At 39.2% G+C, this 17,898-nt stretch overlaps 1 protein-coding gene across 29 annotated transcripts in view; it reads left to right on the top strand.

Moving 5' to 3' along the window:
- The window catches only part of plekha5 (pleckstrin homology domain containing, family A member 5), a 143,023-nt gene that overhangs the window by 119,543 nt on the left and 5,582 nt on the right, over positions 1 to 17,898 (top strand). For 11 of the 29 annotated variants that reach the window (XM_056245319.1, XM_056245317.1, XM_056245316.1 and 8 more), the window contains 17 exons: positions 346 to 796; positions 1,566 to 1,640; positions 3,604 to 3,723; positions 5,214 to 5,267; positions 6,341 to 6,421; positions 9,356 to 9,421; positions 10,257 to 10,337; positions 10,410 to 10,559; positions 10,643 to 10,744; positions 10,867 to 10,975; positions 11,614 to 11,657; positions 13,560 to 13,683; positions 13,780 to 13,895; positions 14,756 to 14,959; positions 16,119 to 16,286; positions 17,174 to 17,313; positions 17,387 to 17,517. In XM_056245319.1, coding sequence (XP_056101294.1) covers positions 346 to 796; positions 1,566 to 1,640; positions 3,604 to 3,723; positions 5,214 to 5,267; positions 6,341 to 6,421; positions 9,356 to 9,421; positions 10,257 to 10,337; positions 10,410 to 10,559; positions 10,643 to 10,744; positions 10,867 to 10,975; positions 11,614 to 11,657; positions 13,560 to 13,683; positions 13,780 to 13,895; positions 14,756 to 14,959; positions 16,119 to 16,286; positions 17,174 to 17,313; positions 17,387 to 17,517 — 2,216 coding nt within the window. Of the gene's footprint in view, positions 1 to 345; positions 797 to 1,565; positions 1,641 to 3,603; positions 3,724 to 5,213; positions 5,268 to 6,340; positions 6,422 to 9,355; positions 9,422 to 10,256; positions 10,338 to 10,409; positions 10,560 to 10,642; positions 10,745 to 10,866; positions 10,976 to 11,613; positions 11,658 to 11,713; positions 11,723 to 11,828; positions 11,952 to 13,559; positions 13,684 to 13,779; positions 13,896 to 14,755; positions 14,960 to 16,118; positions 16,287 to 17,173; positions 17,314 to 17,386; positions 17,518 to 17,898 lie in introns of all 29 variants that reach the window. The other 18 variants (XM_056245341.1, XM_056245337.1, XM_056245329.1 and 15 more) reach the window with 11 other exon arrangements.

Below are 17,898 nucleotides of genomic sequence, written 5' to 3'. Positions count from 1 at the left end.
CCTTTATTCTGCGTATTAATTATTTAAATGAGGAATATTGTGACGTGTTCGTTCCTGGAAGAAACTCAAGTTCAGAAACACTGACACTAATATAGAGAATAATTCCCTTTTTCATGCTCAAACAGCAACATTACACACTAAAGAAAGTTGAACATGTACAAAAGCATAATAGGTCCCCTTTAATTATCACCTGCAGCATAACAGGAAATCATCACAAAGTCAAAGCCAGGCCTTATTAGCATGATTGTATTATTATAAAACTCTCTTATTCAAGTGGATTGCTTGAAGTGCTGTTGTTTTGTATATCATTGACCTTTTTGTGGCTCCACTTTCTTTATTTTCCAGCATAACATCCTACCAAACGTTGCCAAGGAATATGCCGAGCCACCGGGCGCAGATCGTGCCGCGTTATCCCGAGGGTTACCGTACGCTCCCGCGCAACATGCTTCGTCCGGACAGCATCTGCAGCGTCACAGGGTCGATGTACGACCGGGCGTTACAGCCCACCACGGCAGAGAAGCGGCGCTCCATACGGGACGACACCATGTGGCAGCTGTACGAGTGGCAGCAGAGGCAGTCTCACACCCGGATCGGATACGGGACGCTCCCCAGCCCTAAAACCATGGGGCAGATCACAGAGTCCATCCCCACCTCCCCTTCCCACGGATCACTGGCCGGTTACCACACCTTCTCCCCTAATCGTCCTCTAAACCCAGATTCCCGCTCGGAAGTCTCCTCGCCGGTGTTTCGTGGGGACGTGACTATTGAACGCCGCCACCGACCGCACCTCTCTAAGGTAAAGAGTCATATGGGGTTCCCACAGGTCTCACAGACAAGGCCTAGTCTGTGTGTGATGTTTTAACTGAAAGTTGTGGGAACCCTGCATATAGTTATAGTTTAGAAAATAGTAATAAAATATAACAAGAACTCAGAGTTATCAAATCAGTTGATATTTCACTGGTTTTGTCCGTCCTTCTCTTAGACTCTCACACATGAATTATGTTGAATATCTGTCAGCTGTTAAATTTAACTACACAATTAGATAATACCAGTTTAGCTCAAACAATTACAAACAATTGTTCAGTCTGTGGTGTAAAAAGGTCGCATTAGAAATTAAAGAAAAAACACTTCAGCAAAACATGGTCAGCTCAAAGTGTCGGAATAATTTTTGGTCCCAATTTTTTATACATTTTTACTGATAGTCACTGTATGAAGAATTTTTAGGTGTAATATGTCACAGTTTACTTTATTTTACTATCCTCACTTACATAAATGAACTATAGTGTCTTGCACCCACTAGTAAAAAAATATCAACAATTATATCTAGTGTCTGAATAATTTTTGGTTTGATTCTGTCTTTCAAACCAGAATCTTGCTCAGACACGTCTTTCAGTGATCGTATAATGACTCAACTGTCATTTTTCTGAGCTGAGCGGGTGATTATCCGCTCACATTAAATGACTGAATCTTTAAGTTTCTTTTAATGCTGAGGGTTTAATGCTCTCTTCAGCAGAACGGCTCCTTCTGATTGTCATGATTGCCGTGCTTTGCTCTTTCTCTCTCAGTATTCCTACCCTGCCGAGCGCAGGCCTGTTCCTCCCGCACAGAGCATCACTGCACAGTCTCTGCAAGGCAAAACGGTACGCTTTCCCTCTTCTCCACCCACCTCTTCCTCTGTGCAAAGAAAATGTGTGTAACTCACAGATCCAGAACTTTGCTTTACTGTCAAACTCTTTGCATTTTTCAGTTGCAAGCCACTGAGGATTCGTTGAGGCTTCTCTGTCTTTGGCTTGCAAATTAGGCGGCTTTGGACAGAATATTTTACATGCGTAGGTCGAAGCTGCTTATTTTAAGTCAACATGAGATCAAAATGTATTTAGTTTCTTAACACATGCTCCTGGTCTTACAGTGCATGATTTATCAGTGCACATCATTTCAAAGGTAAACATTTTTTTCTAATCTTTCATCAAAATATGACTGCTTCACCTGAAGGTATTCCACATTATGGAAGTAAAACAGGTTGCAAATGCATTTCATGTCGAGTTAAACGGATATTCAAATATGTTCTACAAGTACACGCCAGTAGCCTTGTGTAGACTCGTCTGCACAGGGTGTGTGTGTTGTTTCAATGCAGAAGAGTTGGATATTTATGTTTTAGGTTGAATTAAATGCCTCTGACACAGAGAGGAGCGTGTGTGTGTGTGCGCGTGTGTGTGTCTATTGTGACAGCAGCACGCAGTAGAAGTGCTAATACCATAAGCTCTTCTTAAAACTATAATTATTATTCTCTTACTTGACGTTTCAAGTTTTAACAGCCTTAGGCCGTCTTTACCTGTTAAGCCTATGCTTTTTATTTATTCATTTCACTAACACAAAATACAATAGGCAGAAATTGTCTGTGATATGATTTCAGGGAGACCGAGCATTTTAATGAAAAAGCCTGCGGTCACTTGATGAAATATTAATAGAGCTCCTCCAAATGTGTTTTACTCATCATCACTGGGTAACTGTTGGAAAAATGTCTTTAGCTACAGTCCATGAAATTAAATTTAGTACCTTAAACATTTTGATTTCAGTAAAAGCCTCTTCCTCTCCCTGAGAAAAGTTTTTATGATCTTTGTTTTTGTGTGATGTTACTTTTTATTTGAATCATTATAACCCAAGATGAAATGTCAAACATGTGATAACTCAGATTATTTGCTTGAAGTATTGCTTAATTGGTTGTTAGAACAAGTTTCTAAGGATAAATTAGCGTTTCTTAAAAACAAATTTAAACTTAATCCTGCTGGGAAAAAAACAGCTTACCTTTAAATGTAAAGTTACTTACCTAGTTTATGCAACTTAGCTGGTCAATGCCAGTCTATCCTGAAAATATTATACTTTAATGCTACAACATAGAAAATAGAAACATTCAAGCATATAACATTTTCAGGATACTGACATAAACCTGTGATATCTAATTAACATTATTATCCAGCTCTACCAGGTTCAGCTAAGGTGCATAAACCAGTTTAGTAATCACAGACACACACACACACACACACACCCGTATGTATATACAGTATCTATTCATATTTTCAATTACCTTTTATTTTTATAATTTTAATTTGTTATATTTTATTGTGCTTGATTTTTATTTCTTAAAAGCACATTTTCCAGCTTTTCCTGCTGGAAAAAAAAACAGATTGTACTTAGTTTCTAGCTAGAGAACCTGTTTTTTTCATGGTTACTAAACTGGTTTAAGCACCTTAGCTGGACCTGCTAGAACTATAATCATGTTGAATTAGATCAAAGATTGCAACTCAACACACAAAATACAATAGGCAGAAATTGTCTGTGATATGATTTCAGGGAGACCGAGCATTTTAATGAAAAAGCCTGCGGTCACTTGATGAAATCAATCAATCACTTTATTTATAAAGCACAGTTAAACAACACAACTTCTGTTGACCAATGTGCTGTACAGAGTAAAAAAGAAAAATATTAATAGAGCTCCTCCATGTGTTTTACACATATTTTACACACATGTACACACAACACGGCCCAAACCCCCGTAACCCTCTGATCCCGGCCCACACTAACCGCTGTCCTGTCCCGCTGCAGCCAGAGGAACTGACTCTTCTGCTCATCAAACTGAGGCGGCAGCAGGCCGAGCTCAACAGCCTCCGTGAGCACACGCTCGCGCAGCTAATGCAGATAAACCTCGATGCCACCAACCCAAAGGTCAGCCTGTGCATCCCAGAGTAAAGGGCTTGTTAGTTCACCCTGCAAACCCTCCAGCCACCCCACAACCTCGCCCTTTCATTTCCTAGTCTGGTGGTTCTCCCATTGCTTCCGCATGCTGTTGTGGATTGGTGGATTTCAATGCAAGATTTAGTGCTTTACAATAAGGTTTCATTTGTTAACATTAGGTAACTACATTAGTTAACATGAGCTGACAATGAACAATACTTCTACTGCATTTATTAACTCTTTCACTGCCATGGATGCAATTTTCAGGGAATCCATGATTTCACTGTTACACACAGTAGGAGGCGCTATTACGCTTCTTCAGAAAGAGTACAGAATCTCCAGATCCAATAACAAGCATTGCTTACGCACGTAAAATAACGCGATCATCAAACGTTACTGAATGAAATGTCCAATCAATGAAAAGGTAATGACTGTGAAGCTTTGGTGGTGTTGATGGACTCGATCTACTCGGCCTGTGTTTTGATCATCGTTATGAAACTGATCCGGATGTAGTCTTTGACCAAAACGCAATTTTCTCAGCTTTTTTATCAAAATGTTGCTTTTTCTAATTAAACCTTCCCAGATTCAAGTGTTGAATAAGAAAAAAAGAATGCATGAAGCTAGAATAAAATGTTTTGTTTTGTTTAAAAGCAGATGCTGTTCTTTCTTTTGACGTATTGTATGTTTAGATATTAATACAGCAAAATGTATCCATTTTAAATGATCAAAAATGCTGGAGCTGACTAGCAACTGTTTTTTTGTTGTTGTTGTTTTTAAATTAACGCTGTTGGGGAAAGAATTAACATTAGACTATAATAATTTAATACATTTTTAAAATCAAATGTAAAATTAGTTAACATGAATTATGCACTGTCAACTAACATCAACAAGCAATGAACAATTATATTTTTACTAACTACACTCTTAAAAATAAAGGTTCTTTATTGGCTTTGATGTTTCCATGAAGAAAAACAATTGAAGATTTCATTGCACAAAAGGTTCTTTAAATTATTAAAATGTATAAAAAAATATATTGCTCCCCGTTAGTTCATGTTAGCTAATGCATTAGCTAAGGTAACAAATGAAACCTTATTGTAAAGTGTTATTATGTGGAGAAACGTCCTTTCCTTTCCTCTAACGTGCAAATCCCTTCAATCCTGTAGGTTTTGATCATGTTTTGTGCGACTGCTGCATGATCAGCAGACGTTGTGTGTGTGTTTGCTATCCTCTGGTGGACCCGTTTATATGCAAGAGCCTTATTTCTGATTTGCTCTTCGGCTTGCTTCATTTAGCTCATAGAAGTGCATGATGAGCTTCAGGATAAAGCGGAGCTCGCCGTTGTTGACTTTGACAGCAGTGAATGGCTTCTTTAGTTTTGATTTCTTTTGCACCGTCTGTGTTGCACTTCCCCTGCTCTGAAGCCCAAAGTTTCTGGTTTTCTCACTGCTCTCCTCTCATCTTCTTTCTCTTGGCGTCTCTAGAGTGAAATCCTTTCCCATCACCTACAGAGGAATCTCATGTACTTGGACAGCCAGGTGAGGGACTTTCCTGTTTCTCTGGCTACTGTACTTTTATTACAGCACAGATCAAACCCAAGCGTCGTCTCTGTTCTCCAGTCAGTGCGTCTGCTACAGTTCTTTGTTCTGTAGAAGCTCTGCGTCTGTTGAATGCAGATGGTGTCCCTAAAAATAGCAGTTCACTGCTGATTCATTTCATTCTTTTTTTATAGTAGTTTAAAACATAGTTCATTTGTATTGTTTAGTTTGTCCATTCTCAATAGAAGCCTACTGTGTGTGTATCGTATTGTTCATATAACTAATAGAGTAACCTTTCTGTTTTGAAAGCCCTTGGTTCAGGAAGTACATTTAATATTCTTTTCTTTACAGGCATAAACAAGTTTTGGGGCTTGGGTATTAACTACTCATACCATAAAGAATTATGATTGGTGAAGTTGAATAATTATTCTGTTTTTATAATGTATTTTCAGAAATTGGTATTTCATACAAATGCCACACCGCATATATGTCATTATTATTTAAGATTTTGAATGAGCTTTTATTTGTTTCTTTTAGTAATTCAACTTTTTATTTTAGGTACCAAGACAAGATTTCACTTTGTGTAAAGCTTAAGTTGTCTAAAATGTAGAGAAATGTAGGGTTGCTGAAAAGGATTTTGCATGGTTTTCATTGTAGTTTTATTTAACAATAATAACAACACTGCCCTGGTCCTGACTGTTGAGGTCTGAAAGGTTTTCCTTTTATTCTTATGTATAGCTGAAACTGCAGTAATATTTATCTAGGATATTATCAAGCACTTTCACAGTGAACACAGTATCGCTGATAAAACACATCTTGGTGGACATTTTGATGTTTTTGAAAAGGTCAACATTATCCAGCAAGGGTTCTTCTCTTTCTTTCACAAAACAATTTATTATCTTTTAACATTATATTGCATTACTGAAGTCATTATTCCGGAACAGTGAACAAGAAAAAGCATGAGTAAAGCAGACCTGTGATATTTGTAAGGGTCAGAAGCTGTTAAAACACACAGCGTGTGTCTTGCAGTGCTTTGATAACAGCTGTTACTCCTCCTCCTCCTCACGTACTAGATGAAGGAGAATGAGCCAATAATCTTCATGATTCACACTATGATTGAGAACTCGGCGCCAAGGCCGCAACTGTACCAGCAAGTAAGGTCTTGGAACACATGGTTATGCTCCTCCCCTTTCGTGTCATGGGCCCCGCCTCTTTGTCGAAGCTCCACCCCCTCACTGCCCCATCCTGTGTCGGTTTCGTTCCAGCATATCCCATTGGTTTCCGTTGTTGTTGTTGTTGTTGTTTTCTTGTTGAAATTCAAACCGGTATTGGCATGGCTTGAACGTTTCGTACACCGCACAGCCGTGCGAATCACAGCTAGCTGACCAGCTGCTCGCGCTAATGTCACGTTCATTAGCAATGGCTTCATCCATCACGCCAGCTTACATGTATCCGCTCAATCTCAAGTGTGTGGAGACCAGTGTGGTTTACAAAGCCTTTTTTTGTTTGTACTTGGCATCACGTACCATTTTGACCTTCAAAGGAAAAGGTCAAAATGTCACACAAACATGGTTTTACAAGGTTTAAAGGGCCGTTCACATCAAAGACGAAAACTGTAACTAACATTTTAATAATCAGTATAGAACTATATTTTGCAATAGTTTTATTAAAACTATATTTTTGTCCTTGTGACAGAGAGGTTAAGCTTATTATTTTATTAATAGTTTCAGTCGTAGCATCAAATATGAGATATACTTATTTTATTTCACATCTGAGATTTTATACATAAATAAAAGCATTTGAGATATATTTTCTACGTAATATATTGATTTTAGTAGCTTAATGTGAGGAATATTCAACAAATATGTCACCAAATTGACAACTTCTTAAGTAAAGATGTATTAGAGGACATGCAATTTGCGAAAGATGTAATTCTGACTTTTGACATGTTCTGTATTTGTTGCAGTTCCTTGTGAAGTGTGTGGTTTAAATGCTAGATGTTAATTTTGGATGCATCTTGAGTCTCATTTGTCTTTGTAAGTCAACTTAAAGGGATAGTTCACCCAAAATGAACGGGTCTCAGTCCGCTTCCAAACGAACTCGGGTGCGATTCGATTGAAGTATGAGCGCAACATTACCAAAGACATGTAAACAAACCAACAACAGGACATGATGTCACAAGATGCAACCCTAAAACGAACCGAATGCTCAACCAAACCTGTTTTTCCCCATCACAGTTCGTACAGGCATCAGAACCGCGTCTCCTCACAGCAGATCTTCGTTTGTGTGTGTGTGACGGAGGGATTCCTGCCACTGTTTTGACTCCTTTACACATTTTATAAGCTCTTCACGAGTGTTCAGCTTCATAATATACCAGGCTACACACATACAACGAGCACATTCAGCCCAGAACACAGCATTGTTTTGGATGTTCGTAAGTTTAATTGCAAAATATACCTAATAAAAGCTGACCAATCAGGCTGTGAACATATCCCTATGCCTTTAGATTTGTAATCTTTAGGTTCGATGTTAAATGCCGATGTGAATGCTAAGCATACCAGTACTAAATGTTTTGTTTTGTTTTTTTGGTACGGACCAAACGAACTAAGCAAACCGAACTACGAGTGTGAACACACCCACAGGGGTCTCGGTGCGCACCAGGGTTCAGATGGCAGCGTTCACACTTATTAAAATGAACAGCACTTACAGAGCAATCGCACCAGGGTTTGCTTTAATGAAACTAAACCTGCCAACTGTGAACACACCCTGAAAGCACCCTAAAAGGTGAATTGACAACCTCATGCCATACATTTGGTGATATGAGGGTGAGAGAATTTTTATTTTTGGGTGAACTATCCTTTTTATGTTCAGATTTTTCTTTGTTCTTCAAATCTCTGACAGCGGCTCCTCTCTAAGAAATCCTTTAAAGTCGGAGTCTGAGCGTCTGGAGGCTCCAGCCGAGATTCGGGGTCAGGAGTTCCTCTCTGCTGGCCTGTAGTCGAGCGTGTGTGAGCTTTCAGATTTAGTCTCAGCTTTTTCTAGTTGTCATTAGTCACACTGGCTCGAGCGCTGACAGACCTGACAGAGGGGGACGGCAGACCTCCTGAAACCAAACTGTTTTTCAGCACACAATCCATTCATATTTAACAGAGGACATGACTCTTGTTGTATTTCTTGCGAGTTTTCTTTTAAATTGGCGCTCAAACTCTTTGTTTGCGTGTGCGTGCGTGTCCCGTAGCAGATGTTGTGGACGTGTACGACATGAGCGCTCTTAACAGTTTTGTGATTCTTTCACACCAGATGGTGTTGAAACAGCGTTATTTCCGTGATGAGATGATTCATATCTGCATAAACTCATCCGGCTGCAGACAAGTGTGAATGAGTGTGTGGAAAAAAAATGATTTTCTTACTCAGTATTTTTGTCATTTTCCAGTACGAACATTCTTAAAATGAAGATACGTTTAATTGCGAAGATATTAAGTGAGTATCTGCCAGTAAGTTAGTTTATTTTTCTGACCCAATTGGCAGATTTCTAAACCCCTTTAATTTTAATACATTTTTCAGACATCTAGACTTTGCTTCTCAAGTTAACATATCTTGATTTAAGGATATTTCTACTGGAAAAGACAAAAATATTGAGGAAGCAAATCATTTTTTGCATACTTCTGTGTTTGTATACGATAGAAATCTTCCATCAGACTTTCCCATTTGCTTCTTCCGAACTGTTTGGATGGAGTTTGCATGATTGTTTGGTTGTCAGTCCCAGTGCTTTTGTATACAGTGTGACTGTATATAAAGATCCCTGTTGCGAAACTGACTGCACATGTTTATATTGTACTGGCTGCAATTGTTACAGGATTTACTGAAGTAACTGTAGCAAATAAAGTTATTTTTTATGTAGTTATGTTTTAAGGTTAAGCTTTTTTGACAGTACATTGAGGAGTTAAGTTGCATGTAGAGCAGTAGTAACTCAACTATATACAGGCTCATGCCGCTCACTCCATTGCTTCATACGCAGTCTGTATAACACTTTCTAGGATATATTATACAATGCATATAACATCTTACGTAATTCCCTCTCATTTCAGCAGATGAGTCCTGAAGAATACAGAGAAAACACCTACTTGTACAAACCGGAGGAGCTGGACATTGATGTAAGAATATCGTTATAATGCTCTCTCACTGATTGTTTTTATGATTGTACGCTTACGTTGACTATTATTATTTACGTTTGTGCTTCTATTACACATTTAAAAATCTATAGTGCACAAAACACAAACCTATACAGTGTTTTATACACTTTATGAAGGACTAGGATTGAGACTTAAAAAAAATAAGGTATTAATTACCAAATGTGAATTGAGTTAAAAAAACATTTTTATCTCAATCTATAAAGCTATACTAGCAACTTTTGAAGCCAGGAATAGCAAGAAAACCTATTAAAACCTGAACTTAATATGGAATAATACAACTTTTACTGAAGTCTGTGTGTAAACTAAGAAACAATACTGTTCTGTACATCAATTAAAGCTTTTCAGGGTGCTTAAACTTATTATGATTATGGTTTTGATGTTTCATATGTATGCAATATGATAACATAAAGTTGTTTTTATTTTATTTTATGAGACTGTTTTATTTTTTCCCCAAATGTTTGTATAATTATTATACATGCCCTTTTTTATGACCTCACATTTATTTGAGTCTGCATTATTTTATTGTTTCAGACTGCATTATTTTATTTTATTTTTAAAATTTGTTGTATAATTATTATACATGCCCTTTTTTATGACCCCACATTTATTTGAGTCTGCATTATTTTTTTGTTTCAGACTGCATTATTTTATTTTATTTTTTAAATTTGTTGTATACTTATTATACATGCCCATTTTTATGACCTCACATTTATTTGAGATAACATAAACATATTAATATGCATTTGCTTAAAAATAACCCACTTTTATAGATTTGACCCTGACTTTACCGTTTCAGGCAAAGTTAAGTCGGCTTTGTGAGCAGGATAAAGTAGTGAGAACTCAAGAAGAAAAACTCCAGCAACTTCACAGAGAAAAGGTACCGAACATCTCCATTCTCAACATAAAGCAGTCTTCTAATAGTCTCATTCCTGCATGTGTGTGGTTGCAGCACACGCTGGAGACGGCGTTACTGTCAGCCAGTCAGGAGATCGAGATGAGCTGTGAAAATCCAGCGTCGGTCCAGAGCGTGATCCAGCAGAGAGATGTTCTTCAGAGCGGCCTCCTCAGCACCTGCAGAGAGCTGTCACGAGTCAACTCTGTACGTCACACACTCCGCTCACTCTCACTGATGTACAACTACACACTCTCAATCACTCACCCATCATGCTCTGCTGCTCACAGGAACTGGAGCGGAGCTGGAGAGAGTACGATCGACTGGAGGCAGACGTCACTCTGGCTAAAACCAACCTCCTGGAGCAGCTCGAGGCCCTCGGGAGCCCACAGGTGACTAATGCTAGCATAATATATGCTGCTTACTAAAAATGATATGTGCATAAATTCACTCATTCCATGTTAATTCCATTGCATTGAGCTGAGGTGTTCATAAAGAGTTTGTCTGTGTCCAGACGGAGCCGCCCAGCCAAAAGCACGTTCAGATCCAGAAGGAGTTGTGGAGAATTCAGGATGTGATGGAGGCTCTGAGCAAGAACAAACCCAAGAGAAACGCAGAACCCAGTGAGAGAGCATGCAAAACACACACACACACACACACACACACACACACACACTTGCACATGCACGGGCACACACACAAGCACACACGCACGCACGCACTAGGGAGTTCCTGAATAAAATAAAATAAAAGTGTAAAAGCACAAACTCAGTAAATCTAACACACACGCACAGACACACTCACACACGCACACATTTAATTTATTCCATTATTTTTACAGTAATTGACAATAATAACGGGAAATTTAACAGTCATTATCAGTGTTATTTTAGTATTATTATATAAGATTTAATTATTTATATATTTTCAGTAGTACATTTTTATTTATCGTTTCATTTTAATTTAGTTACTGCTATTAATGTTTTTATTTCTTTTTAAATATTATTATTAAGCTTAAATTTGTTTTCCATTTTAGCTTTAGTAATTTTAGTACTAACTTGTTTTATTTCGGTTATTTTCCAAGGCTGCATTTATAATTCAAGGCTACAAATCTAAAAATGTTAGGTTTTTCATCCAACATTTATATATTATTATTTTATTTCAGCTTTATTTCAGTTTACGTAAATGATTTTTAATAGTTAACAATAACAACACCAGTTATCATACAAGAAACCTTCTTGACCTTCTTTTACATTTGTAGGTTTTCCTGGCGCAAACCCCCTGTCAAACCTGCATAAGAGTGAAGTAAGTCATTATTTTTTGAATCTCTGAATCACAGTAACGCGGTCTCAGATCCTCAGGACGAGTGTGTTCACCTGTGTTGTGGGTTCACTCGAGAGTCTCTTGTGCCGCTTTGGGTTGGTTGTTGCACCTGGCAACAGTGTCCTTCACTTTCCCGTTCTGTGCGATGTGTAGGAGTCAGACTCCGTGCCTCCGCGTCCTCCTCTCCCGTACTCGTATGAGGGGGGAGACCGGCCCCGTACCACCCCTCACCGGCCCGAGGACCGCAAGAACGCCCAGCGCAACGGTGCCCACAGCGTAAGACCCGCTGTGAACCCCTCGCCCACCCATCCCATCAGCCATCTTCATTTCAGTGCTTCATAAACCCATCATTTGATTTGTTCTAATTTTAGATTGTGTTTTTGTTAGTTATAGATCAATATATCAGCCAGGCAAATTCAAATTTGCATTAGCTGATGAGCGCATCCGCTTTGTGTTCCCCATTGTGTGGATGGTAAACCGTTTCTGCAGACTGATCTCATGAAATGGCGTATGTATGACACGCCAATTCGTATTTCCATTTTTGGCGTGCTATCAACACGCATAATCGCTTTTCAGCGTGTTTATCAACGCCTTTCACTTAACGTTATTACTGTATTATGTATATATATAAATATATGACCTACCCCAACCCCGTCCCTAAACCTACCCGTCACTGGGGTTAATACCATTTATGAGTCTTCTCCTACCATCCTAGGAAAAGAAATATCGCTCCACAGATGTAGATATAGATTTTGTTTCGTTTCGCTCGGACATTTAACGGCGTACACATACACGCGGAATCACTCGGACATTTAATGGCGTAGACATACACGCAAAAGATTTCGGCGTGGACATACACGCGGATAGCTCAAAATGCGTATAAATAACACGCCACTTGAATTGAAAGTGGCGTGTATGTTTACGCAAAGTCATGATGTCATGTTGGTTTCTGCCTGATTTTTTTTTTTTCTCTCCAATTTTTAAACATTATACATAATTTAACATCAGGAAATAAAAGTACATAAAAAATTCAACCCACCAACCATACATTATTCAGTGTTATTCAAAATAAATAATAATAATAATACAAAATAACAAATCTTTTTTATGTATATTATCGTCTACCTCTATATATATTAATATCCACATTCATACAGTATACAAGTGTAAGGCAATATATACTATATAGCAAATCTCAAAAGCTTAATTTCTTGTATCGTTGCATTATTTAACTATATTTTTGTCCAGCTCTAATCTGCTAAATGCAACTACTATAAGGCATGAAGATATTATAAACAATAACATCATGATTTTCAATGAAGCTGCTTTGAAACAATGTATATTGTGAAAAGCACTACAAATACGTTTGACTTGACTTAAAATATTTTGTCTTTTCATTTTAGAAATATTGTTTGACTCATTCAATATACCTGTATTATATCAGCAACCTGTCCTGTAGATATCAGCACTTAAATACATATTTTACCCCCCTTGATATTCCACAGAAGCATGTATGGTGTTATTTGTTTCTGTGTAATGAAGAAATAGTTTTCCTTTTAGGCTGAATATTCACCTAGTCTTAGTTTTCATTTCATGTGCTTTTTGCTTTTGAACCCTCTTAATTTGTGTCAGATGTTCATTTGTGCATTTACCCATCTTCAACATCCTTGAGCACTTCCTGTCACACATTCAATAGATCCGCAGCCTTTGCATAGGTTTGTGCTTCTTCCTTTGAGGCTTAGTTTCTTTCAAATGTATTTTTTATTCTCATTCCCATTTTAATATGTAATCCATGAGCATAAACCTTCACAGAATCAGTACGTTTGTATGGTGTGTGTGTGTGCTGTAAATAATGTGTAAGCAGGTTAAATCTTTGCTCTCCAGGGCCCGGATTACAGACTGTATAAGAGCGAGCCGGAGCTTACCACGGTAGCCGAGGTCGACGAGAGTAACGGCGAAGACAAATCTGAGCAGACTGCAGAGAAAGAGCCGCCCGGCGTCACCAAAGGTGCCCTGACAAACACCAACACAACCAGTCATAAAGCCCTCGCTGCTATTCACTGATCTCTCTCTCTCTCTCTCTCTCTCTCTCTCTCTCTGTCAGGTATCGTTTACCCTGTCGGAGTGGTCAGTCCGAGGACTAAATCACCCATGCCTGAATCCTCCACCATCGCCTCTTATGTCACCTTGAGGAAGAGCAAGAAGCCTGACCCCAGAACAGTAAGTGCACTGCAAACAAACATGTCAAATAGATCTGAGAACTATGGGAGTTGTGTTTGCCTGTGCAAAATGAACCGTTGCAAAGGTGTGCAAAGGTCAGGGTTGCCAGTAAAAGGCCTGTCAAATATAGTCCAAAAAAGCCCAAATCAACTTAAAAATCACTATATAGTAGTTTCATAAAGGAGCTCAAAAGGCCCCTCCCTCATAAAACTCATCATCTAGCACAGTTTTATCAACGGTGGAATGTAAGATATTTCAAAACAAGCATTTCATTCAAATACAGTTTATGCACTATGTCAAACCTTTAACCCGCGGGAAACAAATGAACCCGCGGCAGTGTAAAAGAAGCCCAATTCTGCAGGGAAACCGTGAACTTGGCAACCCTGGCTGAGGCATTGCTAGGCATCCTGGGTGCTTACATGCTGCGCACATCAATAAACATTTCTAATAATAGTTTGCTTCACAGGTGTCACATCTGGTTATCATCTTAGAAATATATACATATACACTACCGTTCAAAGGTTTTAGATTGGTTTGATTTTTGTGTGTGAAATTGTATAGGATGTAATTTAATATAACTATAATACTTAATTTAATACATTTAATATAATATGTGTAATAAAATATATAATTTAAAATTATACATTATTAAATCATTATTTTGTTTGTTTTTTAAATATATCTATATATGTAATGTAATTTGACAGATTAAAATGTATAATTTAATATTACATTATTAAATCATTACATTATGTTTTGATGGTTTTGGTTGAATATATATATTTTGAGTTTGAGCTTAATACTTTATAATCATATTTGTTTGAATATATCTGTTAATGCATATATATCCGCATGTTTAGTCTTACCCGCAGGACCGTCCCCGCAGCGCAGTGGAGCACATGAGCGGCGCTGTAGAGGTGGGCCGAACACGCATGAGTGTCGAGGAGCAGATGGAGCGAATCAGACGACACCAGCAGGGGGCGCTACGTGAACGAAGAAGAGAAGACGGGTCACTGTCACGCAGCCTCTCCTTCACTAAAGACAACCCGTACTACACCCTACAGGTGCCAACATCTGCATCTTCAAAATACGCCATAGGAAGCTCTTAATCAGGAAGTTAATGAATGTCAGAGTCCACTCTCAGATATCAGACCGATTATTAATCGCTATATATTGGATAAGTGGCAAGAGGAGTGGAACACGTGCAAGAATAATAAGCTATATGAAATTCATCCGGAAATTTCAAACAGACATTTAATCGCTCTTAAAAGTAGATCTGATCAAGTGGTATTCACCAGATGTCGTATAGGTCATACAAGTTTGGCTTTTTTGCTTAAAGGTGAAGACCCAACTCTCTGCATGTTTTGTAAGATTCCCCTCTCTGTTAAACATACTGTATTTTATTGGCCTGTCCTGGGTTTAATACAAGTAGAATGCTCTTTTATGAAGTTATTTCACTTAAGGACTTTAGTAAGATTATGCCTGAAAAGGTTTTGGATTTTTTTTTAATCATATGTTAATTTAAAAATATATATATATATGACTTGTTGTGTTTGTTTGCTTGGTTTTATTGTATTTATATGATATTAGTATTTTTTTAATTTTTGCCATTAAAATAGCCTTAGATGCTGACATGGCATTAAAACCATCCATCCATCCATCCATCCATCCATCCATCCATCCATCCATCCATCCATCCATCCATCCATCCATCCATCCATCCATCCATCCATCCATCCATCCATCCATCCATCCATCCATCCATCCATCCATCCATCCAGGCTGTAGTTTTGTCGCTTTGCGTTGCTTTTTCACGTCGAGGACCGTAAGATGACACTGGACACGTTGTGTGGTTATTTCACTGTATCATCTGTGATTTATAAATGCTCGGCCATGACCTGCACCGTCTCACTCGAGTGAACCCGCCCTGAAAACCACAGGACATGAATAACACACGAACAACGTCACATTCCCATCATGCATCTGGTCCGGAGGGCTCTTGCTCTCATAAACCTGCTCCGCCATTAGAAGTTTGTGGAACGGCGCTGTAATTCAAAGTGACTCATCTCTGGATGAATCGAGCTCTTAATGATTCCCTACAGCGGTGCACTTTACAGTTTTCCGGCTCGCTGCGCTCCTGTCCAGCAGTGTGTGTTTACGGCTTCCTCTTCTGTGTGTGTGTGTGTGCTGCTGGGGTTTAACGGTGAGCGTTTGTCCCCTCAGACGCGTAAGAAGAGCCCGGTGATCTCTCCGGATGAGCAGGACGAGCGCAGAGACCCGTCGCCTGAGGGTCGGGAGCGAGAGCGGACGGCTGGGAAACCCACGGATGCGGAAGAGAACTGCAGGGAAACGCGGGATGTGGATTCCGGATATGCCAACTTGGAGAACAAGGTACATATTAGGGCTGTCACGATTCCCTGATTAAATTCGAGTTTTTGATTTAAAAACGATAAATAAAACCTCGATTGCAATTCATCCACGCACGAGAATCCATGAACCGCATTATTAAACCGCTTTCTAAGGCTGCATGATATATTTAAGCCATTTGAAAACCATACTAGAGCATAGTGATGTTATGAATTCACAAAGGCTGCGATTCAATTAAATAAATATGCCCTGTGAGTTTAATATATATGTGCTTTAATTATTTACATGCGTCTCAGAGTGGCTCATGCTCCACACGAGCTGTTATCATTTACATGCGTGGAGCGTCTCATACTTGCTTGCATACAGGAGTAGTTCACAGTAGCTAAAATGAACATTAGCCCATGATTTACTCTCCCTCAAGTCATCCTAGGTGTATATGACTTTCTTCTTTCAGACGAACACAATCAGAGTTATATTAATAAACACGCTGACGCTTCCAAGCTGACTGTGGAAGTTTGAAGCTCATAAAAGTGCATTCATCCATTATAAACGAACTCCACGCGGCTCTGGCGGGATAATAAAGGCCTTCTGAAGCGATGCGTTTGTGTGAGAAAACTTTATAAAGTAAAATAACTAGCTTCCAGCCAAACGAACATACGGATTCTACTTACGTCTAAAGCACAAGTTATGTGAGTAATGCGACGCACTCGATTACCAAAATAAACAAACTTTTCCAAAAACGGTTTCCATGGAAAACCTGGAAGTATGAGAGGGAATTTTAAATTATAAATCAAATTTCTAAATATCCCTTGCTAGGTGTTTAGGGAGCAGTGAACACTCTGTAGGGTCCCTGTGAATGGTGCTTCAGTCCAGTATGAGAGTTTCCTTCATGTGTTTGTGTGTCTACACAGGAGAAACCGCCCGTGTCCCGATCAGCATCCATTAAAGAGTCTCTTCTGAAGAGCGTGACGCTGAACGAGGGCGAGTCGGAGTTTGAAGCGAAGCGTTTGAGTCCGCTGGAGTTTCGCAGGAGTCTGGCCACACAGAACAGGTGCGACTCACTTCACACACACACACAGCGCTTCATAACAGCAGTGCTCACTGCTCTCCGTTGTGTGTGTCAGCTTGCAGACGGCCGTCATGGTACGCGTGGGCACCGAGGAAGAGGAGGATGAGGACGACGAGAAGCCCTCCAGTCAAGAGCAGGACGTGTCCTATGAGCTGACCAATAGCAAGCATGGCACGCTGATGTCAGGTGGGCAGTGAAGATGTGCTCTCGTACTGAAGTCAATCTTTAGTTCTGACTCACTCCATTAAACTGTGATCAAACGCTCTGGGGCGAAAGCAAAGTGTTTAAAGAACCTCTTCCCCCTCAAACCTTCCCATGAGTCCTGCTGCCGCTAACACTGCTGTGTGCTTGTGTGTTCTAGAAGCTTTTTAGTCTATTTGATTTTAGTAAATCATTAGGGATGCACGATGATATCGGGACAACATCGGTATCGACTGATAAAAGCTTAAAATGACCAGCATCGGCCGATATGAATATTTCTGCCGATGAGCCTTGCCGATTGGGTGGCGTGTTTCCTATGCGCACGTGACGACCGTGAACGAAGCATGAGCGCCAGCAACTTAAACT

The sequence above is a fragment of the Rhinichthys klamathensis genome, unplaced genomic scaffold (genome assembly GCF_029890125.1).
Source record: "Rhinichthys klamathensis goyatoka isolate OS25496 unplaced genomic scaffold, OSU_Roscu_1.1 h1tg000029l_1, whole genome shotgun sequence".
NCBI classification, from domain to species: domain Eukaryota; kingdom Metazoa; phylum Chordata; class Actinopteri; order Cypriniformes; family Leuciscidae; genus Rhinichthys; species Rhinichthys klamathensis.
This window is presented reverse-complemented; position numbering and strand designations above follow the sequence as displayed.